Source organism: Acartia tonsa, chromosome 2, assembly GCF_053477335.1.
Source record: "Acartia tonsa isolate MP-2025a chromosome 2, ASM5347733v1, whole genome shotgun sequence".
NCBI classification, from domain to species: Eukaryota; Metazoa; Arthropoda; class Copepoda; order Calanoida; family Acartiidae; genus Acartia; species Acartia tonsa.
Genome location: NC_137261.1, coordinates 11,920,720 through 11,947,670, shown reverse-complemented (window position 1 = coordinate 11,947,670; position 26,951 = coordinate 11,920,720). Strand labels below are relative to the sequence as shown.

The 26,951-nt window shown below is 31.6% G+C and overlaps 1 protein-coding gene and 1 long non-coding RNA gene across 2 annotated transcripts; one reads left to right on the top strand and one right to left on the bottom strand.

Moving 5' to 3' along the window:
* The first annotated feature begins 1,691 nt into the window (after window positions 1-1,691).
* LOC145304392 (endonuclease G, mitochondrial-like) lies at window positions 1,692-20,117 on the top strand. Its single transcript, XM_080146277.1, has 12 exons — window positions 1,692-1,880; window positions 2,380-2,503; window positions 3,676-3,776; window positions 4,028-4,081; window positions 5,523-5,574; window positions 7,765-7,818; window positions 9,703-9,800; window positions 12,855-12,950; window positions 13,740-13,845; window positions 15,410-15,517; window positions 16,108-16,193; window positions 19,263-20,117. Exons 1-12 carry the CDS (start codon window positions 1,864-1,866, stop codon window positions 19,315-19,317), a joined length of 951 nt encoding a protein of 316 aa, XP_080002403.1. The 5' UTR covers window positions 1,692-1,863; the 3' UTR covers window positions 19,318-20,117.
* A 4,582-nt stretch (window positions 20,118-24,699) lies between these two features.
* Window positions 24,700-25,271, bottom strand: LOC145312708 (uncharacterized). The gene is made up of 2 exons (XR_013877085.1): window positions 25,114-25,271; window positions 24,700-24,735 (listed from the first exon to the last, which is right to left on the bottom strand). It is a non-coding gene; the product is annotated as an uncharacterized LOC145312708 (long non-coding RNA).
* Window positions 25,272-26,951: the final 1,680 nt, after the last annotated feature.

Sequence of the window (26,951 nt, the reverse complement as noted above, 5' to 3'; positions counted from 1 at the left end):
AGAGATCGACAATGGACCATAAAAGGATGTCCATCCCAATTATAATAAACAAAATTACACATTCTGTAGATAAAAATTTGGTAGAATATTTGAAAGATTGCTAGTTATGAATTATTCATGAAGTTTCTCAGCCAATAAATAAAGAGAGCATATAATTATAAAACTTTTGGTAATTAAGCGTCCAATGCCCCTCCCTTCCTGTCAATGATACAAAATCTTTATGCAAGGTTGGAAATTGATAGAACGATTCTAACATGCCTTATTAACTATCTGAGTATTCCAGTATGGACTGAACTTAAATAGAAAAGGCATCGCTTTTAACAACTCAAATATAAATTTGTATAAAATTAAAGGACTAAACCAACCAAGGCTTATATACAAAGCTTTCATCAAAAGCACAACTTATTTTACTCACATATTAATTTTAGGGACCCTTTGCTACATACATTCAGCTATAAAAATTGGAAAGAATTTTAATGAATAAAATAGATTTTAAATCTGCATAAAATTTTAAGGATTTTTTTTATAAAATTCGTTTTTTATTTAATTCATTATTTAAAAGCGCAAATCCAATTTAAGTTAATAAATTTTGACCAATAGGATAGGTGGATTGGAAACTACGTGCGCTCTAATTGGTTAAATGATGTACGTCACTTAAGCTTCTCCAATCAGGGCGCAGATAGTTTTCAATCCACCAATCACAGATGTCAAAGTTATTTAACTTAATTTGTATTTGCGCTTATAGATAAAGAATTATACAAAAAAACGAATTTTATAAAAATTCCTTAAACTTTTATGCAGATTTCAAATATATTATATTCATTAAAATTCTTTCCAATTTTTATAGCTTAACATACATAAAAACGTCTAAATTATGTTAAAATAATAAAGAACTAGTTGCTTCACTCTAGGAAGGTCAGGAATAGTTATTTCTCGCATCGTATTATAAACGGCTTTCCGCGGATATAGAATGTACAATTATAAGATTAAAACCAGTTTTTTAGCCCCTAGGTGCCGTAGGCACGGGCTAAAAAAACTGGTTTTAATCTTATGATTGTACATTTTTATATTCGTAGAAAGCTGGATATAATACGATGCTAGACATAGTTTTTTCGTATGGATGAAAACCGGTTCCTGTCCACCGGATTCGAATAAATACGAGAAAATAGTTTAAAACCATCCTACGTTTTTTTATAAAGCTTCTCGAAAATTTATCTATAGCTTCACAAAAAAATACTTCTTACTTTATATTATAGGACTAGCGGCTTCGCCCCTAGCCTCTAGGGGCTTTTCCCCCCTAGAGGTTTAATCAATCTAATTTTTCGTAATTTAGATTTTAAAAGAAAAAAAATGGAGGGGGAGGGGAAATTTTTTGAATTATAGTTTTGCAAAGATTTGTTTGGGGGTGTCTCAACCCCCAAGAAAATAGCTTAAAACCATCACAGGACCAGTAGGTATATTCCCCGAAGAGTAGAGCACAATCGGTTCAGTTGTTACTAGGATCTTAAGCTTCAGACGGACAGACAGACATCGTTCTACTTTGTATTTTAGATAACTACTTGATTTAGTGCCTTAGGCCTTATAAACTAAGCATTATATGTATATAATATGAAAAAGAAAGCCATAATCAGCTGATAATATATGTATATACATACATTTTACCAAGTATTAGCAGACAAGCATATCAAACACAACATAAACACATTGTTCAACTTTTTTTAAAGAAAACCTATTTTGTCTCTTTTTATAGTGACGCGGCTACTCTAAGGCATGTTTTAAAATAAATAGGCTAACAAATAAAAAAAAAGTGAAAATTGTATATAGCTAATATTGTGAAATATAAAAAAATTCTCATTGTATAAAATGTTTAAAGGATTAAAGTAAGTGATTTTATTGATATTATTTAATATATATTTTTACCATCAGAAAACAAACAAATTTGATTATATTTTAATTAGTGGCTGCGCCCCTAGCATTTATGGTGTTTGTCGTCATAGGGGGTAGAAGAGTAGTCTAAAATTATCTCAAGGCTTAAATATCTAAACTTTCAATAGCCTAAAACCATCCCGGGATGGAGAATAAACTCAATCGGTTCAGCAGTTATAGAAATCTTACATACGTAAGATCCGTATTGCTTTATATAATAGGATAAGATTAATTGATAGATATTTATATCTAAAAACAATGCGGATTTAAAGAGTTTTCAGTTTAGGGAAGCGCTTTACATATAGTCCCTGAATGGTAAATTTTTAAGAAATTGGAATCGATTTAGCATTTTTGTCTAATGCCTCTGTTCCCCTTTATATACAGAACCCCCTAGGTACTAGATCGGCAGCCGATAATCTTTACAGCATGGTGCAATTAAAAAATCTATTTTAGATTAGGATTTGTAGCTGGTGCTACTGTGTCAACATTTTTAGCTGGCGGAGCTGCGGAGAGATGGAGGCGGGTACAAGAAGAACGTGCACTTCATCATACACCCTGTCTTCCTATTGGTCCTAAGGTATTATTTTATCATACACACTGTCTTCCTATTGGTTCTATGGAATTACTTTATCATACACCCTGTCTTCCTATTGGTCCTAAGGAATTATTTTATCATACACACTGTCTTCCTATTGGTTATAAGGTATTACTTTATCATACACCCTACACCCTGTCTTCCTTTTGGTCCTAAGGTATTACTTTATCATACACCCTACACCCTGTCTTCATATTGTTCCTAAGTTATTACTTTATCATACACCCTGTCTTCTTATTGGTCCTTAGATATTACTTTATTTTACACCCTGTCTTCCTATTGGTCCTAAGCTATTACTTCATCATACACCCTGTCTTCTTATTGGTCCTTAGGTATTACTTTATTTTACACCCTGTCTTCCTATTGGTCTTAAGCTATTACTTCATCATATACCCTGTCTTCTTATTGTTCCTAAGGTATTACTTTATCATACATCCTGTCTTCTTATTGGTCCTTAGGTATTACTTTATCATACACCCTGTATTCCTATTGGTCCTAAGGTATTACTTTATCATACACCCTGTCTTCATATTGGTCCTTAGGTATACACACTGTCATTCTATTGGTCCTAAGGTATTACTTTATCATACACCCTGTCTACTTATTGGTCCTAAGGTATTACTTTATCATAAACCCTGTCTTCCTATTGGTCCTAGGGTATTACTTTATCATACACCCTGTCTTCCTATTGGTCCAAAGGTATTACTTTATCATACACCCTGTCTACTTATTGGTCCTTAGGTATTACTTTATTTTACAACCTGTCTTCCTATTGGTCCTAGGGTATTACTTTATCATACACCCTGTCTTCCTATTGCTCCTAAGGTATTACTTTATCATAAACCCTGTCTTCCTATTGGTCCTAGGGTATAACTTTATCATACACCCTGTCTTCCTATTGGTCCTAAGGTATTACTTTATCATACACCCTGTCTTCCTATTGGTCTTAAGATATTACTTCATCATGCACCCTGTCTTCTATTGGTTCTAAGGTAATATAGAAGGGGTAATTTTGTGTATCAACATTTGGGATATACATTAATTTAATGGCCCTTGTCTTATCCCCTTAGATCTTTGCCTAGCACTCCTTAACAATTTAAATTCCTCAACAATGATTACTTATTTCATAATAATTTTACCAAAAAAATGTTAAGGTATCAGCTGCAACTGCTATAGTACCCTACCAGGGGGGAGATTTAGCTGGAGTGCCCCCTGAGCCCCAGCAGGGGGCTAATAGAATCTCACAAATAATGAGGAATAGACTTTCATCAAATTTTAGATATATTTATATTTAAAACGAAGTATTTATATATTTAGGATCGGTCTGTACGTTCTTCCGTATCAGATAGTTCTTGTAAACATGTAAGAATTGCCCTATCAATTTAAATTTGGCATGATAATTATCCCAATTACTTGATTAAAAAATATCTCTAGCACGATTTAGGTTTTCTTAAACTTTATACATATATTTTTTATGTTTATTTGAAAGTCTTTAACGTGAATCAGATTTGGGTTTCCAGGTTTAGACACAATAAGATCTCATAGTGATTATGTTTTAAGGTAAGTTGGTCTATTTATTATATCCTATTATAAAAAGTAGTATGGTTTTATTGTCTGAAGCTTAAGATTTCAAGAATGAATGAACCAATTGAGTTCTCCATTTCAGGGAAGCTTAAAATAGGCTCTGGGATGGTTTTAGGCTATTTCATCTTTAGATTGAAGTCTTAGGATGAATAAGTGCAATCTTTCTGCCCTTTCCTTCCTCTCAGAATAAAGAGCCCCTAGATTCTAGGGGCGCAACCGCTAGTTTATATACCAGTAACTAGATGTTTGTTTTTGAGTTTGTATGAAAATACCTTGCAAACCGCTGGATCGATATGGCTCTACTTTTCAGAAAAGCTTCTTATAGGTAGATTTCATCTTATTAGGGAAGAGAACCTCAACCTCCAAAAGATTCTTTTAAAACTTTTTGTATAGGAAAGAACCCCCTCCCCCTTTACAACAATAATCATACTAGATAGGTTTGGTCTACCTATCCTTCTTAAAGTCTTTTATATGCATAAATCTAGGAAAAAGTTTTATTTAATCTTAATCTGTCTCTTTCTTATAGAATTTGTTTAACAGAAAACTTGTACCTTTCCTTCTTAAGGTCTCTTATCCCATAAATCTTGTAAGAGTCAAAGTTGTGTTGGCTGTATAAATTGAAATTTCAAGTATTTACCAGGACTGATCGTTTATACCAAGGTTGATTATGTTCCCACGTTGAAGGGAATCAAGAAATTAGCCTTGGTTTGCTGGAAGGGAGAGGACATTTGCAGATGATTTTTTCTACATCCTAAAATTTTCATAATATTCATTAATGAGAATGGGAGGTTTAATTTAATTTTTCCCTTAATGTATTAACAGTCTTTTTTTATTTCTAAGATATTATCTGTTGATAATATAAGCTAGAAAAGATTTAGATTTTTTACTGGAAGAAAGGAACATCTTCAGACTTTATTCAAAAGAAAATACATGACTTACCCCATCTATTCAAATATGGCCTAAATATTTTTATTTTTGATTTTTATTCAACTTTTTAAGGCACATATTATTTTGAATTTTAGAACAGTTACGATTATTTGTAAACAAATTTTTTGAGGAAAGATTTTGCATCAGACGAATGAAAACCTTACCACTTTATATTAGGGGTTGTGGCAAATTTCCTATTTAACTAAACTCTTTCCAAAATTTTTCCTTCCTCGTTTTTAAAATAAAGTGGGGGGGGGGTCGTTTGTTATTTGTTTATTACTTTAGGCCAGGTTAGGTTAGGTTATATTGGGTAGCCCCGCAGGGTTAGGTCAACGAAGGTATATGCCTCGCAGGGTTAGAAAAATCTAACACCCCCCCCCCCCATTTAATTTGAATTTATCATAAAAATATGGTGGGGGGGTTCTGGGCTCCCTATGCACTTTGACGGAAAGCACCTCATATTTCTACAAAATAATTTTTCATATTTTAGTTATGACCGCAGAAATAGAGTTCCACACTGGGTTTTCGAACATTTAACTAAGGTAAACTTTTTAGACTGGGTATTGACATTTTTTTAAGCGAAGCTCTTCTACATTTAAGGGTAGGTCCGTTAGTCCATAACGTATACTTTTAACTTAATTCATACATGAGAATCCCTGTAACGGTTAGGTACACTTTAGAAAGCGTAGAAATTGTGTAGTTAGGATCTGAAAGTCGGTAATTTTTAAATAAAATAATTTTTATTTGGAATATAGATTCCTAGGACCATTAGGTTTAATGTTTTAAGCAAATATTCTCTATGAATAAGTCTTAAAATGCAAATTTATCCACAGCAATTTTGGAATAGATTTTTATGTAATTTTATTCAAACTTCTAAATAATGTTGAATATTTAATTTGCCGCGCTGTAAGCTTTGCTTTGTTGTTATCCTTGTTTACAGATTGCCAAGTTAAATTGACACCTTAAACTTTTTTACGTGAAAATTATTTTAATATATTTGTATTTTTCCTCGTATACTTATTTAATAGGGAAGAGATAGATTGGAGGGCTCTTTTCACCTCCTTTCAAATATTTATTTTGTTTATTTCTTCTCAAATAAATTAATTCCCCATTTGGCTTTTAAAAATTGCTTTTGAAAGGTAAAAAATCTTAAAAAGATAAAGATTTCTAACAGAAAAGATACATATTTAAATCAATTGAAATTAACAGAGAAGGGTAGATTTTTTATTATGCCTAGCTCTGTGGGGTCTTTAACTGCTGTACCCTAACCCTTAGCGGCTCATCTCTGATCTGTACTAATATAACCTAACCCAAACGAGCCCAACTGTAAAATGAATAACATAATAATAAAAAAAAACTGCCACCCCCCCCCCCCCCAATAATTTGTATAGTATTTTTAAACTACAAAAGGGTTAATTTTGTGTATTATCATTGAGGATGAACATAAATTTATAGGCCATTGTCTTAACTCATTAAATCCCTGGAAACCACCGAGATTATGAATATATTAAAATTGTTTGCAGCTTTTAACGGATGAATTTTTATTTGAAAACCTTCATTGTTTATTTCATTTCAATATTACTTTTTATAATATACTAATTATCAACATAAAAAAAAAACATTAGTCAAATTTATTTTACTCATTATGAAATTAGTTATATTTTTTAACCCTGTCTATAAATAACATTTTGTTATTTAAAAAATAAATAGTACATTTCAATTCAATGTTAAAGTAAAAGGTCTATTGCTTTAAATATAACACTAGCGGCTGCGCTCCTAGCATCAATGGGTCTCTGTATTTAGATGAACTTAAGCTTCAGACAAAAAAAAAAATACAATATATAATAGGATAAGAATCAAAACTAACAAAAACGTTAAATAAGTAGACAAATAAAACACCCTATTTTTAGTATAATTTTAAATGATAGCGCGCCTGTTTGTTGACGAGATGGTGTCTTGTCCGAGTCTGGACAACATCGCGTCATTCTAGCGCCGTTAAAATTAGTATTTAATGCTGCTAAATATGTTTGTTTTACCCTCATAGTGATAGTAGTTGTTATGTCTTGGCACATAAACAGGCGCAACTCGTTACCATGTACAGTAAGAATATCTAGACAAGTGTCGTGAAATCAAATGTTGCTTAAATAGCTCTCAATGATTTCAGTTTTCGAGTAGTAACAAAAGTTTGAAAGTTGTTTATTGATTTATGGAAAATTGTAAACTGTAATACTTAGAAATTTAAATTTACACTGTACAATTTGGGGAAAATGGTTTACATAGAATCTAAATATTTTTCCAGCATGTCTTCGAAACTGATTTATATCCGTTTGTTTATAGAGGGATCCCAGTCATACTGAAAAATTATGTATAGCACCCTAATATAAACAAATTTCCGCAATCATTAATTTAAAATGAAAAAAATGATACCAGTTTTTTTAGCACTAGACTTCAACCCCCAAGGACTGACAAAACTGGTTTATTATCCGCGGAAAGCTGTCTACAATACGACACAATAAATTAATATTAAACTACGGTGATTTGGAATTTTACGTTCTCCTTGTTTTCAGTAGCAGAGCAACATTATAATTTACTATGTCTGTCAGTCAGTCCGTAACCCTATGGAGTGAATGGGATTTTCTCTGCTGTTATTTTAAGATTCCTTTTTACTGAACCAATGAGCATCCAGTATACAATCTATGAAACGAGTAAATAAATATTTTGTCCGTATTTAGGAATCCATACAGCAAGAGGAGGGCGTGGAGAGAGCTAATTCTGTTTTCAAGGAATATCAACATTTATTATGTTTACTCCATATCATAGTTTTCGCTCGAATATATGGATAGGGCAATACAAGAATAATTTATTACACCCAAATTTATTACATATGACATTCAGTTCCCTCCTAAGGACTGACGGACAGACTGGTGGTTAGAGAGGAAGGAGGTTTATATAGTAACTTTACAACAACAAAAAACTGAGAAAATATAAACTTTGTATAATAAATAAATCAAGATTTGAGAGTGTTATTTAATTTAGGATTATTTTATCTCAATTCTCCACATAATTAATTTAACTTCTCTTTCCATGGTTTGAAAAACTTGAATTCAACTTTTTCTGGTGACGAAACTGCTCTATAATAACTTTAGGATTAATTTTTATAATGGGTCTGTTGTTTAAACAAGGACTAAATTTAAAGTCCATAAGTAACAATAACAAATATTTTTTTTATGAAAATTTAACACTAAAGTATAATACAGATAAATAATGGTTGTACCATATTAGATACTTGAAATACAGGATCTAAATGAATAAACAATGGCAGATAAATTGATGTACAATGTACATCCCCAATGATGATACACAAAATTACCCCTTCTGTAGATTACAATTAGGGGTTAAAACGTTTGGACACTTATCTTAATGAAAAAACTAATCAAAATTAAGTTTAAGTCCTCAAATTTGTTGAGCCAACGAATATGAAAAGGTTATAATAAAACTTTGGGGACTAGTGTAATAAAAAGTCCAATTTCCCCTCCCTCTTTGCTTTAAATAACAATTATTCAAGTTTTCTTTGCTAACGCAAGTAAAATGAGTTTTTCCTTGCGGTGTGGTCGGATTTTCCCTTGTTACAAAACAAATCTCTTCACGCATACCTATTTCCAAGTGTGAAATTCTTCATTTTGTAGCTGATAAGGGTTGTAAATTATTTCCCTTTCCTCAAATTGAAAAAAAATCTTTAAGAATTAAAGACGAAGAAAGCATTAATGGTTAAAATGTTACCTGTAGATTTGCAATAAAAAAAAGTCAAAAAGCTTCGCTACTATTTTTCTTTAAATTGTATGTTCCTTATTTTCTACTCTGGAGACTGAAAGGATTTAAGAGAAATCTTTGCTTTGAAAGAAATAAAGAAAGGAAAAGTGTTTTCAAGAATTATTGCCATAAAACCAAAGAATAAAGGGAATACTAAATTTTTAATGAGTCAAACCTTTATATTTACATATCTTGGGGGAGGGTTATCTATTAATAAATAGGGTTATCGATTCTACTCCCCCCTCCTAAAGTGTTATTTGAAATCCTTATAATAAAGTAACAAAATGTCTGTCTAATTGTTTGTACCGAAGGATCTCGCTAACCGCTGAATCGATATTGCTCTCCTTTACAATGTAGTTTCTCATAGGTCCTGATAAGGTTTATAAATATCTTGGTAGAGAGTACCAACACAACACCACCTCCCTTTAAAGTTCATCGATTTTGTAGATAGTTGATCCTAGCAACATTTTACTGTAAACTGCACTAGATTCAAAAATAATTTAATATTTTTTTAGGGGAATTATTTTTATTAATTGACCAATCCATACATCACTGAGTAAAACCTTTAAAAGTTGTTCTAAATTTGAAGAAAAAGAATTTATATATATTATATAATTAATTCCTTTTTTACTCCCAGATTTTTACAGAATTTATACTGAAATTAGTTTTTCTTATTATTTCTGCAGGAGATTTAGGAAGATTAATTTGGTAACTTTTAGCAGCGAAGCTACTCTATAAATTGAAATTGGATAGAAATTTGATATTTGAAATTTATGAAGTAAAACATCAATATGTTGAGAAAATCTTGTGGACGGACGGATATCAACAATGTAAAATTATTAAAAATGTTGAAATAGGAAGATACATCAATCCATGAATATTTTCGATCTAAAAATTCTGATTATAAATATTCTGGTTACGACAGAGGACACATGGCTCCAGCTGGTAATCATAGAAGGTAAGATTTAGGACGTCTCCCCCCCCCCACCCTATAGTTTTAAAAACAGAATTATCTATAATTCAAAGTAGAGAGTTGTCTGTCCGCCAGTCCATCTGTCTTTGAAGATTAATATCTCGGTAATCGCTGAAACGATTGGGCTTTACTCATCAGGGAATATAGATACTGGTTCTGCGGTAGTTTTAAGTTTTCTTGGGGCATGGAACATCATACCCAAAGAAAAGAAAAAAAATAATACCTCCCAGGGGCGTCCAAGCTTTTTATTTTGGGGGGGGTAAAAAAATTTTAGGGGGGGGGGGGTAATTCGTTTTTTGGGGGGGGTAAAATGGCGCGCGAAGCGCGCCGCAAATTTTTTTTACCCCCCCAAAATTTTTACCCCGGGGGTAAAATTTGCTTGGGGGGGGGGTAATTACCCCCCCCTGAAATCTGTTGGCAGGGGTAAATTTAGTTTACCCCCCCGAAAATTTACCCCCGGGGTAAAATTTTTGGGGGGGGTAATCTCAATTTTATTAAATATATAGTATTAAAAATGCGCGCAAAGCACGCAAAATTTTTTTTTATTAGAGATTTTTTATTTTGGGGGGGGTATTTACCCCCCCAAAATTATTTGGGGGGGGTAAATACCCCCTCCTAAATGGTTGGGGGTGCCTACGGCACCCCCAGGGTAGGGGTAAATTTTAAATGGGGGGGGTAAAATGGAAAAAATTTTGGGGGGATAATCACCCCATTACTCCCCCCCTTGGACGTCTATGATACCTCCTCCAGTTTTTTTTATGCAAAATATAATGTGGTTCTACTTCCAAATAAAACAATTATAGCACATCATGTGGTGCAACTTTCCTTGATTTTCCCTCTCATGGGACAAAGCTTCTAGAGGTTATGGGCGAACCCACTAGTTTGAAACGAAGAAGCGTTATTTTTCGTGTTTCCGTTCTAATTTTAGGTCAGGTGAGATTCAGTTATATTTGGTAGAGGGTAGATACTCAGGATTAGGGTACACAAACGGCAGGTTAGGCCCTTGTTGGAGCCCATCTTTTGGAGGTCTGTTGGCTTAGTTTTATCATAATCTTATAATTTTTAGCACCTGAATTTAATTCCAAGTTGAATTTCTCTGCAAAAAACACATATGTTTCAGGGAGGCTGGGGACATTCGGCTGTTTATTACATTAGTCTCCAAAGTTTTACAATAATGTTTTCTTATTCATTGTCTTCACAACTTTAGGTACTTTGAATTTTGATTTGATAGTTCATTAGGCTTATTTAGTTTATTGTCCAAACATTTCAACCAATAATTGTTCTCAATAGAAGGTGTAATTTGCGTATCATCAATGGGTATGTACATCAATTTATCGTACAATGTCTTATCTCTTTAGATACCTGCATATATTTGGCTTCAAGCGTGGGATGAAATCATTAGAAAAGCAATTTCAATAAAATACAGTCCTCCATAATCCTTAACTCTTAACCCTTTCCAAATTAGTGACATTAGAGTTAAGATATAAGACACTACCAATTACAATAAACAACTTACCCTTCTGTAGATAAAACTGTTGTTGAAATGGGCCATTGGAGGTTTGTATATTATTAATGTATAACCCAATTAATGGCCTCAAAAGTTTGTAAGAAAATGAATAATTAATCGTGTTTAATTACAATTGTTTTATAGTATAGTATATACTAGCGGCTTCGCCCCTAGCCTCTAGGGGCTTTGCCCCAAGAGGTTTAATCAAACCAATTTTTCGTATTTTAGATTTTAAAGATTTTTAAAAAGATTTGGTGGGGGGGTATTTTTTATTTTTTTTGGGGGGGGGTTGGGGGTGTCCCACCCCCAAGAAAATAGTTATAAACCTTCCCGGGACCTATGAGAAGCTACCCTGTAAAGGAGAACCCGATCGGTTCAGCGGTTAGCGAAAATCCTTCGCTAAAAAAAGACAGTCACACAGACATCGTTCTACTTTGTATTATAGATATATTATTGTATTATAGATCTCTAGCATCCAGGGGCTTAAAAATCTCTTAAAACATTCAGAGCAGCGTTGCGGAGCCGTTTGATTTTGGTGCGGCTCCGGCTCCTGATCCAGCTCCGCGAAGCCGTCTATGATGATGGCGGCTCCGGCTCTGACCTAAAATCAAGAAAAAACTCCACATATTTTTTTCCCACGTCTATTTTTGACTTTTGAAGGTTTCAAAGTTCAATTTTTGATAAAAATGGACTTGAATAACTTAATAGGGGCATTTGCACATGACAAAACAGAGTTACCAAATTATAATTTATAAAAAATCTCTTTATTTATCTAGTCCGGAGCCGGAGCCTTTTTTTAACGAAAATTACGGCTACGGCTCCAGCAAAATATGGCAGCTCCACGGCTCTTGGCTCCGGCTCCGCAACACTGATCCCGAGACTCAAACCTAAAATAAAGACACTAACAGATCGGTATAGTATTAGTTGAGATCCTATGCTTGAGACAAATAAACCTTAATACTTTATATGTTGTAGTGTTTATAACAAATTTAATTTATGATCAGTCTACATCTACAACCGAATACATTTTCATTGTTATGGTTTTTTAATCGCAAAATTACTTTTATAAGTACACTTATGTTGTTCTGTAGTTTAGCAAAAAGCTCAAAATATGAAGTGGTTTGTTTCTTTCTAAACTATGTAAAGCTTTTGATCAATCAAAAAATTTATTTTTCTAAATGGTTTTGTATATATTTATTATTTACACATGTAGTGCCCTAACCCTGTGGGGCTATCAGGTTACCAAGGGGAGGGAAAGTTACAGTTCTCATCAAGGTAATTTGTGTGTAAGCGGTCATATTTATTGTTATTGTTATTTCGGATCATGGAAAGAAAATGAAGTAGCAGGTTTCGTCGTTTTTTCACAGTAGCTTTTCTCTAATTTCATTAATATTTACCTAATCTAACCTAAAATAACGTATCAAAAGCTACTGTGAAAATACGACGAGACCCGCTACTTCGTTTTCTTTCCATGGTCCGTTATTTTAGCTCTTGTTTCACTGTTTTTAATAAACACCCAATAATTATTTAAGGAATCAAGAGATGTGCAATGAAACTTTTTTCCTGTCCAATATGGCGCCTCAAGTTGGCAAGGGTTTCAATAGGGATAAATGGGAACATCTGGAAAGGTAGATAGATAGATAGAAGGCTAGATATTTTGATAGTTTGATAGATAGATACACAGACTGACAGATAGATAAATATATTAGATAGCGAATCATCCTGAAAAATAGATAGTTATATAGAATAATGGTTAGATAGATTGATGTCGTCACAAGTTAGTAAGGGATTCATTTGGGATAAATGAGAACATCTTAAAAGGGAAATAGATAGGTATTTAGATAGATAGAAGGCTAGATATTTGGATAGTTGGATAGATCCTAAAAGGTAGATAGATAGATTGTTATATAGATTAATGATAGTTCGATAGGTATTTAGTTATAGATAAGAAAGCTATATTAGATAGTTTGATAGATAGATAGATAGATAGACAGAAAAACAGATAGAAAGATAGATAGATGTTAGAAAGGCAGTTAACTATTTATTTGGATAAAAACAAGATAATTCGATAGATTGATGGGTAGAAAGATAAAACATTTATATAGCACAACATTTAAATGTTTTTTGTTGAAAAAGAAAAGGTAAACAAATTTTGGTCCGAGGATGATTCTTTCTTAAATTTTGTTTTTAAAAGAAAAAATTAATATTTTTTTGGGGAGGATAATTTTTTCTAGGGGCTATTTCTCGTGGGGCTGTGGTGGTACCCACCCCCCAAATTAGTTATTAACCTTTCCAAGGCCTATGAAAAGCTACACTGTAAAGCAGAACCATATCGGTGCAGTGATTAGCGAGATCCTTTGGTATAGTCAGACACACACAGATCCTGATTTTTATAAGAATATTTAAATATTATTTAGATATGCCCGAAAGATGACCAAACTATACAAGAACGTTTATATTTGCACTGGTCCTCTTTATCTACCAAAACAAGAAGCTGACGGCAAGATGTATGTCAAATATGAGGTAAGATTAGGCAGGAGACTTGAGGCCTCTAGGGGCGTAGCCACTAGTTCTATTTTGATTCATTTGAAACAAAAATTTAAAAACATTCCTACCAAATCTGGAAAAATGCTACCTTGCAAAATTCTTTTTTTTATATCTTGAATTTTCTTTTTTTCATTTCTTACCACTTTGAAATATGTTGTTAATTCTATGTGAAATAGAAACATGAACAATACTATTCCTAGATTTCACAATAGAGAGAATATAAATCCATATATGAAAGTAACTGGATTTTTGTGTCTGTCTGTACTGAAGGATCTCCTCCCCCTCACACAATTTCTTTATGAAACTAAAATAGAAAATGGGGGGAGGGATGGGGTCAAATTCAACTCCCACCTCTTCTATGTACCCCTAGAGTCCCCTAGGGGCGTAGCCGCGAGTAGGAAATAGAAAGATAAAAAAATTAAATCAATGAATCAATTTTGTTAAAATCAAATACTTTATTGAAATCAAGCTTGAACTTAAATGTATTTAGATAATCATACTTTTGACTTTTTAATGCATTTGATGAAATTTGAATTTTATGTTTGCCTTCAAAAAAGCTTAAGTGGTTAACATTCTTTCCATCAAAAACAAAACAAAAAATAGAAATAAATATCTAGACCTTAAATACATATATTTATTTTAAAACTATGCCAATTGTTGTAGAGTTGCTACGCTGTATAAAAGTCTAAAACAGAGTAAGAAGTTATAATCAAATAAAAAATATTTATACAGATTTTTCCATTTTATAAACAGAACAACAAATATGACAACATCTATAAAGCGAAGGTCCAAAATTAGACTGCTTGACATACGATTCGAACAACTTGTAAGTGTCAGAACTTAATAAGCAGAATATCATTTTTTAAATATCGAAGTTGTATAAAAATGTAATGAAAAATAACGTGAATAAAGGATACTTTCATTCTAGAGATGCTTCGCATAGAATATGTACCTTGTTGTTCTAGGAATCAATATTCCAAAAATCAGATACATAGGATAGATATATTAATAAAGAAATGTTGTCAAAAAAGCATGTATTAAATGGACATACTGACTTTCTGGTAACGAATAAAGAGTTGCTACGCTTTTTAAATCTACCTAACTGTTACAGAAATTATCACAAAGTTTGAAGTCGATAGGACAGTTTTAACATACTTAAAGACCTAAACGTTATGCATTGATGGACGGACAGAACCTTCACATAGTGCCCAAGATTGTAGCCTTTAAGCCACATTTGTTTTCTGTACAAAGCCATAGGAAAAAGTTCCATAAAAATAAATTTATCTCAGTTTAAGTAAAATTTGATATTTGAATGGATAGAGTATAAATGGATATATTGATAGTGGAAAAGTTGTCAATTTCGGTTGCTGCAATGGTCCTCTTTTATTGGTCAGTTGGTTCATCCAGTAGGAGAAGAGGGGATGGGGTAAAGGGGGAGGATGGGGAGTACTGTTATTCTAGACAGCTGCAAGGATTACTTTATCAGAGTACATGCAAATCAAAAGCAACATCAAAGTAATAGTATATTGATTGTTTTAAGGTTATCGGAGCAAATCATGTTTCCGTGCCAACTCATTTCTTCAAAGTGATCGTTGGAGAAACCGAGGATCATCAGCTGGAGATGGAAGCTTTTGTTCTGCCTAACCAGGTAATGGATGTAAAATATGCGTGGATATTTTGACAGGGATAAAATCAATTTAGCTTGTAAATTTTGTTGGTCCGTTTGTCGATCTAGTTGGAGGAAAAGGTTTGGGGTAAAGGAGGGAGCCACCTGAGACTATTACTTTATCAGAGTATATGAAAATCTTGTGCAACATCCAAGCAATATTTCATATTTTGAGGCGAGACAAACAGATATCAACAAATAAAGAGTATCATATTTAACATTATTTTGAAATCTGAACAAAGATTTCATAGAAATCCATCCCAATATAAATACCTATATAAAACTTAAATATAGAGATGCTTTCTTGTAAAAGATTTCGCCTAATGATCCTAAAAATCCGTATTCCAAAAATCAAGTGATTATATGATATATGATTATTGATCATATCCTAAAAAATATTGCCTAAAAAATTAACATGTTTAAAATGGACACACATACTTTCTGGAAATAACTAAAGAGTTGCTAAGATTACTAAACCGTACCCATCCGTTATAGGAATCATCTTGCAAACCGATAGGACAATTCTAACATACCTAAAAAGTGTGCTTAATTTCTCACTTTTTTTGTTTCAGGAAATACCAGATGATACACCACTAGCAAACTTTCAAGTACCAGTGGACAGTGTGGAAAGAGCTGCTGGTTTACTATTTTTTGACAGGTAAGTGTTATATTGTTTTGATATAGTCAAAAAAAAGTGGTCGAGTGGGTGTGGGATTAAAAATTCCCACGCTCCAAGGAAATAATCTAAAACCACCGCAGGACCACAACATTGCTGCTCCTGCGGTTACCAAGATCTTGAACTCCAGACAGACGAACGGAGAAACAGACAAAAGACAGACGTACGGACAGACATCCTTCTACTTTGTGTTATAGATTATGTATATTATTCAACATAACAAAATGCTTTTTTTGTTGAACAATTTTTTCTAGAGAAAGATAAAATTTATTGCTATGAGGAAAGAAGTATAGGTATACTATATAATACTTAGAATAAGTATTCTGAACAACATAAACCCTTATATAAAATTAATAGGATGAATATATGTCTTGTGTTTGTCTAGCCTAAGATATAACTCAGAGGCCAAAAGCACGGCCACTAAAACTTGTATTAATTTTATGATTTTTATTTTAATATCCGTAGAATTTTCTACAGTGCATTACAATGCACGATTCTTTTGTATTGCTAAAAACTGGTTCTTATCCAACGAATATTAATTGGTTTGGAAGGAAGTCATAATGATATTTTATCTGTAAGCTACTTTGCTAAAATTGCTGCAACCTTTTTTTAGAATACAAGTCCTCCTATCTTTATATATGAAAAATATATACATACTATACATATATTCTTTCTGAGATTTATGTGGCATATTTAGAAATTTTTGTACTGCCTACTATCATTTTTTACATTTATCTCTTATTACTAGGTAGTCAATTTAAGTATTAAATATTTTATTATTTTTTTGGTAATTAGTCATTTTTGTGACCAATCAGACAACTATTTTTTTTTTCTTATCTAATAACTGGAGAATGACTGTGTGTTTTATTTTCCAATCAGAACTCTATTTTCTCGTATTCATTCGAATCCGGTGGATAGTAACCGGTTCTCATCCATACGAAAAATCTATGTCTAGCATCGTATTATATCCAGTTTTCTACGAATATAAAAATGTACAATTATAAGATTAAAATCAGTTTCCTTCTAGGGGCTAGTGGGGCAAAAGACCCCCCACCCTAACACTAAAATTTTAAGTTAAGAGCTTATTTTCTAAGATGTCGAGCTGATTTTTTAAATGGAAGCTTTTATTGCATAAATGAGTTGATTAGCCATCCTATATTTCATTTTTGCACTTTACTTCTAGGGGCTTGTAAGCTTAAAAATGATAAAATTTGTATTTGGGGGTGTTGTTTTACCCCAAAAGCCCCAAGAAGTAAAGTGAAAAAATGCTATGCTAAAAAAGGTTCCATTTAAAAAATCAGCTCTATATCTTAAAAAATCAGCTCATAACTTAAAATTTTAGTGTTTGGGGGGTCTTTTGCCCCACTAGCCCCTAGAGGGAAAGTCCCAAAATTCAAATTTTCAAAGAGGACTATCCACGAACAAGAGCACGTGATTCTAAGTACCTTCCAGCATTGATCCTGAATATTTTCTTTCAGAATATAATAGGTCACTATCAATAATTAATATATTGACGAGAAAATTTATGTTTCACCCTTCAAGTTGAAGAAAAGTAAAAAAATGTCCACCATTTTTCGTTAAAATTCTATCAAACGTTTTGTTGAGTTCGGGGTGTCTTTAATTGTCCATGTTGTCAAATGATAAAAATTAAAAAAAGTCAAAAGCACATTTATTATATCTCATATGTATGTTTAAATTAATGATAATATGGATTAATTTACAATCTATATAACACGAATTTTCGCATATGTATCATCAAATATCCATTTTATTAAAAGAATTAGCTTCATAAAAGTTTTCAAAATCAATTAAAATACCTAAAAAAACATGGTGAAACATAAATTTTCTCTACAATATATTAATAATATATGTTGACCTATTATATTCTGAAAGAAAATACTTAGGATCAATGCTGGAAGGTACTTAGAATCATGTGCTCTTGTTCGTGGATAGTCCTCTTTTACAGGTAGATCCAATCATATAAAAGAGCTTACAAATAGAATTAGGTTGATAACTATAAAACAGGCCCAAACGGCCAGGGCAAAATTTGATACTGAATTTTCCTTTCCTATAACTGTACAAACTCCCCCCCCCCCCTTAATGAACCAATACGAAATAAAATCTATCATGACCGGAACATTTAGAGTATTTTCACTTATTTATCTTTTTCTAAAACATACTCAAAATTTTACTTTTATGACTTTCTCGAACCTGCTCCACCCCCACCCTCCGGCCCCCATGGATACGCTATTGCTATGAATCCGAGAAGAGTTTGAATAATTTAGTAATGAAAAACTTTATATCACAACTTTTAACCCTCAACATGCATTGTGTGTGTGTGTGTTTCTATGAATAATTGATCTGGTTGCTTATTATGCACTAGAAAGTGTTATCGAAACGTTTTCCTGTTTTAGAATAAAAAACTTTCCATATCTATATATAATATTAGTTATATACGATGAGCTATTAATTGAATTCCTAATTTATATATCTTATTTGTATGAGATTAAATATCATAACTGCAATTTAGAGTATTGCATGTGTAATCTCCTAAGCTAGGGGAAACCTGGCAGCACCTATAATAAACATTATTATTATTATTACTATTGTTCCGTATCGTTCTTGCCATACCCTAAAAATCATAATCTCAATTGTCAATTGTTATTAACCTAAGACAACACGCTACAGATAATCCACCTATTTAAATTTCACGGTTCTTTAACTACATGATGAATTATTGCGCCTATTTTAGTCCAAAGCATTTCTCATTTTCATTACTCCTGTCAATTTGAATAGCCAACAAGCGAATTAGATAATATTTGGGGGCAGATAAAAAGGCGTTGGTTACAGCTGCTACAATGTATATTATGTTTTGGAAGGACATATTACAAAAAGGGTAATTTTGTGCATCATCATTGGGGATATACATACATTTATCGGCCATTGTCTTATCCCTTTAGATACACGATTTAAATTGGCAAAAATTACTCGACGCGTCACACTGAACACTAAATGTTGAATGAATTAAATCTCATTGTGTTTGTATTTCAGACTATCTCGAGACAAGTTAGTAAGAATAAATGGAAAGAAAACAGGATGGTTTTAAATCAAAAGATCTAGATTTATAAATTTACACAGTTAACATTTTCCTTGTTTCATTACATTGTTGGAGTTGTGCATTAAAAATTAAATTAGAACATGAAAATGAAAATGAATAAAAAATCAATTATTTTTCACCTCTATATCTATAATCCTTTTTCCCCAAAAAATTATTTTAATTTAAACGTTGAAGTGCTTTTTATTGGCGGATTTCCTTTCTGCTAGTTTCAAAAAGTTGTCTCAACTTTAAAAAGAATTTCACCTCTCTCGATAGAATAAAATAGTATATGTATATGTTTTTTTTGTTAGTAACTATTTATAATATTGTATAGTTATGAATTGCTGTTTTTTTTTATTAATTTTTATCGAACATAGATTTCTGAACTTTTAAATATGTAATGTTATACCTACATATTTTATAATTATATATTTTGATAGAATTGTCAATATTTAGTTGACGAATTAAATTTTTACTTTCTACATATCGTTAAAGTCAGGGTTCGGCAGCTGCCTGTAAGCCTCCGGAAATCAATCATTTACAATTTTAAAAATCCGCTGGCAGTCCAACTTAAACCTAATATGCTAATCCCTCTTTTTTGTAATTTTCTAAGCAACCAAACGATTTTTAATTTGAGGCTTAGTCGCATCTTACGCGGCTGCTGAGCCCTGGTTAAAATCTACCATATACAATTTAAACATTATATTTTTTAAAATTTACACGTTGTTTTGTTTGTGATATACTATTATTTTATTTTACACAAAATGAATTGTTAAATCCAGTGATTAAATATGAAGTATATTTTTTTTTGAATAATAATTTATTGTTTTTTTTACTGTTTATTTACATATAATTCAATTTTTTACTTCTTTTTATTTAGAAAAAAAGGAAAGTTATCTCTTACCTAAAATTTAAATGGTAAAAGTTTATGTAACACCCATTAGACAACTAACCCCTAACTTGTAAACGAAAAACTTAATTACTAGCCTACTGAACTACATTACATAATGGCGGTTACGCCCCTAGTGGCACCTGAGTGAAGTCTAACATCCTTTTTTAATCAAAGTTTTAAAAAATGAAAAGTATAAACCAATTTTTTAGGGTTGTCCTTTACGAGTATTTTATGTTTTCTCTTGAGAGGTTGCAGATAAAATAGTTATAAACCTTCCTAGCACCCTAAGAACTTTTACTGTTTAGCCATATTAGTTCTTCTGCTACACACATACAGACATCCTGTTACTTTTAACTATGAAGAGGGCAATTTGGTAAAATATAAAGAATATTAAACAAATTTACAACCATTTTACAGACATTTTACTTCTATTTAAACCTACTTTGCATATGCATACTTACCATAGATATTGACTAGCATTCCAAAATGTTTAATATGTCAGGGACCTAAAGGGATAAGACAATGGCTAATGTATTGATACAATTAGTGGTTGAAACTTATGGGCACTCAAATTAATAAACCAACCAATCAAAATTAAAATTATGTTCCCGAAACTGTTAAGCCAACGAATAAGAAAACGTAATTGTAAAACTTTAGGGACCAGTGTAATAAACGTAATGTAATGTCCCCTCCCTCCCTAATAATATATATAATAAAAACTTTGACGATTAGTCCAAGTTTACTACATTTTCCACAACCAATATTAATCGATGCTGAATACTGAGCATGTACACATATTAAAGAGTACAAGGGCAATTAACCCCTTCTGAAAGTTTGATTAATATCTGGTTTTAAGATGTTTTTGTCTTGTACATTAAAAAAAAACGTTGAAAATAGTTTTAAAACTTGATGAAAATAATAATGTAATGTACAAAATTGGAACCTGAATGCAATGCAATGTTTAATAAGACCTATCTAGCATTTCTATAATTAAAGTATGTACTTCAGTACAGCAGTGGCTGTACTTTTTGCTAATATAGCTTTACTATTATTTATATTGCCATCCTTGTTTTATAAACATTCATGTATGTACAGAGAATTATAACTTTTTTATCTTTAAAGTGCTGTATTTTGTTTTTGTTTCGAATTAATATCATAGCTGCTTTCTAGAGACATCGGTAAACTATGAATATTACTATGAGTATTTTAGCGCGCGACTTGAAGCTTAATTGGCATTTGAATAAGAAAATAGTTCATTTTAATACATGACCTTTGTTTGGAGTCTCCAATGTGTTAGATTATTAGTTACATATGATTATTTATGTTCAAGTTAAAACTGGGCATTTTTGACAGGAATGTCTTCATGACTACATACACATTTTTTCATGGTGGAAAGTAACCTCTCTAACAAATCGGGGGATAAAAAGGGGGTTTTGGCCCGTTTTTGCCCTCTGTGCACTTTTTGTGCCTTTTTAGTAATTGGTTATTAAAGATTTCTCTTAGTTCTTCTTATTTCGGTTCTAATGATACGCCTACACCGACTGTGTTGCAGGCCGTTTGGAAGCTAGCTGCATTCAAAGTTATTTAGTCACAACAATAACCATGGAATTTGATGTTGGTCCATAAAGAAGGCGTATCAACTTTTTCACTTTTTATTTAAGATAGCTAGCCAGTTCTTTTAGTAAGTAGTGGATGTAAAATTTTTGATATAATTCAGATATGCAATCAGTTTTTTGGTGGACCTCTTATTTTTTAAGTAATTTAAGTTTTTTAAAGAAATAATTAAGTCGGTTTTAAGGTACTAAAACGCAACAAAATAAAAGAAGAAAATGGCCAGTATGAACAAAAATAGTAAGATCTTTAATTTGACACCTTACTTTTAAAATTCTGTTGAGTAATTATTGAAGAAATCAATTTTTTTAACCTCGGTTTAATCAAAACTTTGAAGTAAAATATAATCTCCCACAGGCATAAAAAATATGGGTTCATATATACCTTTAGAATCAGAAAAATATTACGAATCCATTGTAAGCAAAATTGAAAAAAGTAAAAAATAAAAATAATAAAAATGGCCTAACGTATTATTTTTTACAGGTAACACTTAATTGTAACTATTAAACTAGCCAATCACAAGTCTCAAAAATTGACCAAATGGGAAGCTTAACCTCAAAACCTCAACCAATAGAATTGACAAAAAAAAGGATAATGTTCATAGAATATATACAATAGATACTACAATGAAAATAGTGATACTTACATAACATGTAAAGAACGAAAAATTATGAACAAATATGCTTCAATCTGTTTATAAACTTCAAAACAATGCAGTTAAAAATGCTTTATTGTTTCTTGTGTTTAAAAAATATCTGTTACATTGTATGTATATTTATTTAGGTTTATTTCAAGTTTTCAAGTTGTTCAACCCTTTAAAGCCGAAAATTATGATTCTTAAAATAAACTTATATTTTTTATTATAGTTTTATAAAACTTTTTCAATTTAGCTTACAATGGATTCATAATATTTTTCTGATTCTAAAGTTATATATGAACCCATATTTTTTATGCCTGTGGAATATTATATTTTACTTCAAAGTTTTGATTAAACCGAGGTTAAAAAATTGATTTTTTCAATAATTACTCAACATAATTTTAAAAGTAAGGTGTCAAATTAAAGATCTTACTATTTTTGTTCATACTGGCCATTTTCTTCTTTTATTTTGTTGCGTTTTAGTACCTTAAAACTGACTTAATTATTTTTTAAAAAAACTTAAATTACTTAAAAAATAAGAAGTCTACAAAAAAAACGATTGCATATCTGAATTCTATGAAAAATTTTACATCCACTACTTACTAAAAGAACCGGCTAGCTATCTTAAATAAAAAGTGAAAAAGTTGATACACCTTCTTTTAAAAAAATTATATACAATGCACATTGGGGCAAATCAACCAAAAAGGGGATTTAATTATATAGTACCCTTAAAATTCATCTCACAAAAATTTCATTTTATACTTTTTTGTAGGTAATTTAACAACAAACAAATTTATGTTTTTTTCTGTCATTTGAAAGGAACATGGAGATAAAGGTCATTTTATGATGGTAGATAGAGAATTACCAGATTAACCCCTCCCGAAAATAGCCCCCCCCTTACCCTATCCATCTATCTATCCATCAATCTATCCATCTATCTATCCATCTATCTATCCATCTATCTATCCATCTATCTATCCATCTATCTATCCATCTATCTATCCATCTATCTATCCATCTATCTATCCATCTATCTTTCTATCCATCTGTCTATCCATCTATATATCGATCCATCTATCTATCCATCAACTATTCATCTCTTTATCCATCAACTATCAATTTATCCATCCATCAATCTATCCCTCTATCTACCCATCCATCTATCTATCTGTCTATCTATTTACCAGATTAACCCCTCCCGAAAATAGTCCCCCCTTACCCTATCCATCTATCTTTCCATCTATCTATTCATCTATCTATCCATCTATCTATCCATCTATCTATCCATCTATCTATCCATATATCTATCCATCTGTCTATCCATCTATCTATCCATCTATCTATCCATCTATCTATCCATCTATCTATCCATCTATCTATCCATCTATCTATCCATCTATCTATCCATCTATCTATCTATCCATCTCTCTATCCATCTCTCTATCCATCTATATATCGATCCATCTATCTATCCATCAACTATTCATCTCTTTATCCATCAACTATCAATTTATCCATCCATCAATCTATCCCTCTATCTATCCATCCATCTATCCATCTGTCTATCCATTTACTTATCCATCTATCTATCCATATATCTATTCATCTACCTATCCATCTATCTATCCATCAACTATCTTGAATTTCGTGTTTAAAATGTCTAATTAGGGGTTTTGGTTATCAGAGCAATATGAGAATTTTTTAGTAGTGCAGCTACCCTATCACTAGCTTTTTGGGCCCTTTAAAGTGTAACTAGGTTAATTGTAGTCCGATTTTAGTGTTCAAAGTGTCAAATTTGGGGTCATGGAATTCATTTCAGTAGGAGGGGAGGGGATGGTGTAAATGGGAGTGGATGGGGATCCTTATTTTAGCAAGCTACAAGTTTCACTTTATTTTTATGTTTAATAAATCCATTATAAATGTGGGCATGATTAACATAAATTTTTTTAACTAATATCTATATTTATAATGATATTATGATTCTTGTTTACTGTTTATATGTATACTAGCTGCTTCGCGCCTAGCCTCTAGGGGATTTGCCCCAAGAGGTAATTGAACAAGGATCCATGAAAGAAGCGAAGCTCTGAAATGGAAGGACAAACGAACATTAACACTTGTGAAGTGTCAGAACTGAATATTAATGCATGTCTATACATGTTTCGGTACAACGGCATTTGGCTGGCCGTGTACAAGATCTTTTAGTACAGACGTACTAAACCTGCTACTTCCCACATGAATCAAAACCAGCGTAGTTACTAATACAATTTATTGTATGAAAACGGTCACGCTGAAATAAAAAATAACAAAATTGATAATCAAATATTAAAATGTTAAATACATCATAAGAAAATAAATCTTGTAAAAGAAAATAAATCTTTTTCATTTGGGAATAATCGTCTTTTCCTTATAAAAGGTTTCGTGATTTCGAATTTATGTTTCAAAATGTATAAAAGAAGTTAGGGTTATTTTTTGCTTAAAATTAAATCAAAACTAAATGCGAGTTTGTAATTCATAGATAAAATCATCATAGACTACTATTAAAATATTCTGATACAAAAATAAATTAATTACTTGGTCTAATTTTAATGAAAATGAGGAAATTAATTTGCCGTCTTTAAAAAAATCATTCCACTCTATTAAAAATGCTTAAAGAAAGAATTCTTACCGAGGTCATTGAACATGTCAAGCCGGGAAGCACTCAAAGGTATTTTTCAGTACGGATAACACCACATTTTTGACTATACATGGTTTTTTATCACACAGATATTCCGCACATCTTGAAAGAAAGAATAAAGATGGCTACGCTAGCTTTGTTTATGTTTGGTTGCGCAAGCGTTGTTTTGAATGCCGTGTTCAATTATGAACTTTTAAAATTAGGCGCTTTCTAAACTGCCAATAATGATAAGGAAAACAAAAAGGATAAAGGTTTGAGTTCACAAACGCAACATACTATTATACTTCCAATACAATACAAAATTGTAATTAAAACTGATTAAATACATGTTACTGTTTAAGTACATACTGACGTTTTTAGGACTTGATTATAGAGATGCTTCGCTTATAACAATAGACGTTATTGAAATAGGAATCAGTATTCAAAAAATCAGATGAATAGGATATTTTTAACATTCAAAACCATTATTTGTTGTCAAAAAAGTAAAAATCAGCTTGTTATAAATGGATGTACGGACTTTCTGGTAACGATTATAGAGTTGCTGTGCTTTCTAAGTCGTACCTAACTGTTGTAGAAATCAGCATGAAAAGTTTGAGATCGATAGGACAATTCTAGCCTGTTTAAGTTAAGTAAAAAAGCTAACTGTACCAGACGTACGGACAGACCGACCCTAATTATAGAAATATGAAAAAATTTAGGGGGATTTTATTTTTGAAAAAGATCTTTAAACAACCACAAGACCAGTAGATATATTCCCTGAAGAGTAGAATTCAATCAGTTTAGTGGTTAGCGAGATCTTAAGGGATGGGCGGACAGACAAACAGACATCAAGCTACTTTGTATTATATATTAACACCTAGGGATCTAAGGAACAAAACAATAACCGATTAATATGTACATCCCCAATATTGATACATATTTAACAGGGGCAGTCCGTCTTGTCAACAATTCTTCACCAATTCTTGGAAAATCACCAAACCTACCATGGTAATTGTCAGCTGATATAGCAAAAAGAAAGATGCAACTACTTCTATTATGTACTATTGTTCATTTCAGACAGTATAAATCATAAGCTATCACCAAACCTCGTTAGCTTAGAATTTTAGAATTGCCGTCTGCTGGTGGAATCAAAACAAAGATTTCTTACTAAAGAATTTAGAATTAGGGAGATTAAAAAAATATTCTTAAAAACTTCTTAAAATTAAAATCTTTAAATTTTTTTCTTATCCAAAATATTTGTAACTGTTTAAAATCAAAAACAAAATATTTCAAAAAAATTTTAATCCTAAACATTTTCAAGCACTTTGTTTAACCCCCTGAAGTAGGTTAACGCAAAAGTTTCAAAATGATTCAATAACTAATTAATATCTCACTTTATGAATCTATAAAAAATGAAATAGGACAAATTCAATCAAAACAATATGGATCTTTAAAGAAAAATTGAAAATAATTAGAAAATAATCAAACTTATGCCTAAAGCTCAAAATTAAATTCATTTTTCATTATTTATCAAACAAGGATGACAACATCTATGAGAGCAAAGCTCTGATACGATAGGACAAATGGACATGAACACTTATAGAATGTCAGAACTGAATAATCAGAAGTGAAATGTATAAGAGTCGAAGCAAAATTGTTAGTAAACTTTGTTGAAAAACTGCTTAATACAGGATAATGTTTATGGACATACTCACATTTCTAGGACTTGATTATAGAGTTGCTTCGCTTATAATATTGTACTTTGTTGTCCCAGGAATCACTATACCAAATAAATAGGATAATTAGATCACATAAAAATATGTTATTAAAAAGTAAAAAAAATCAACATA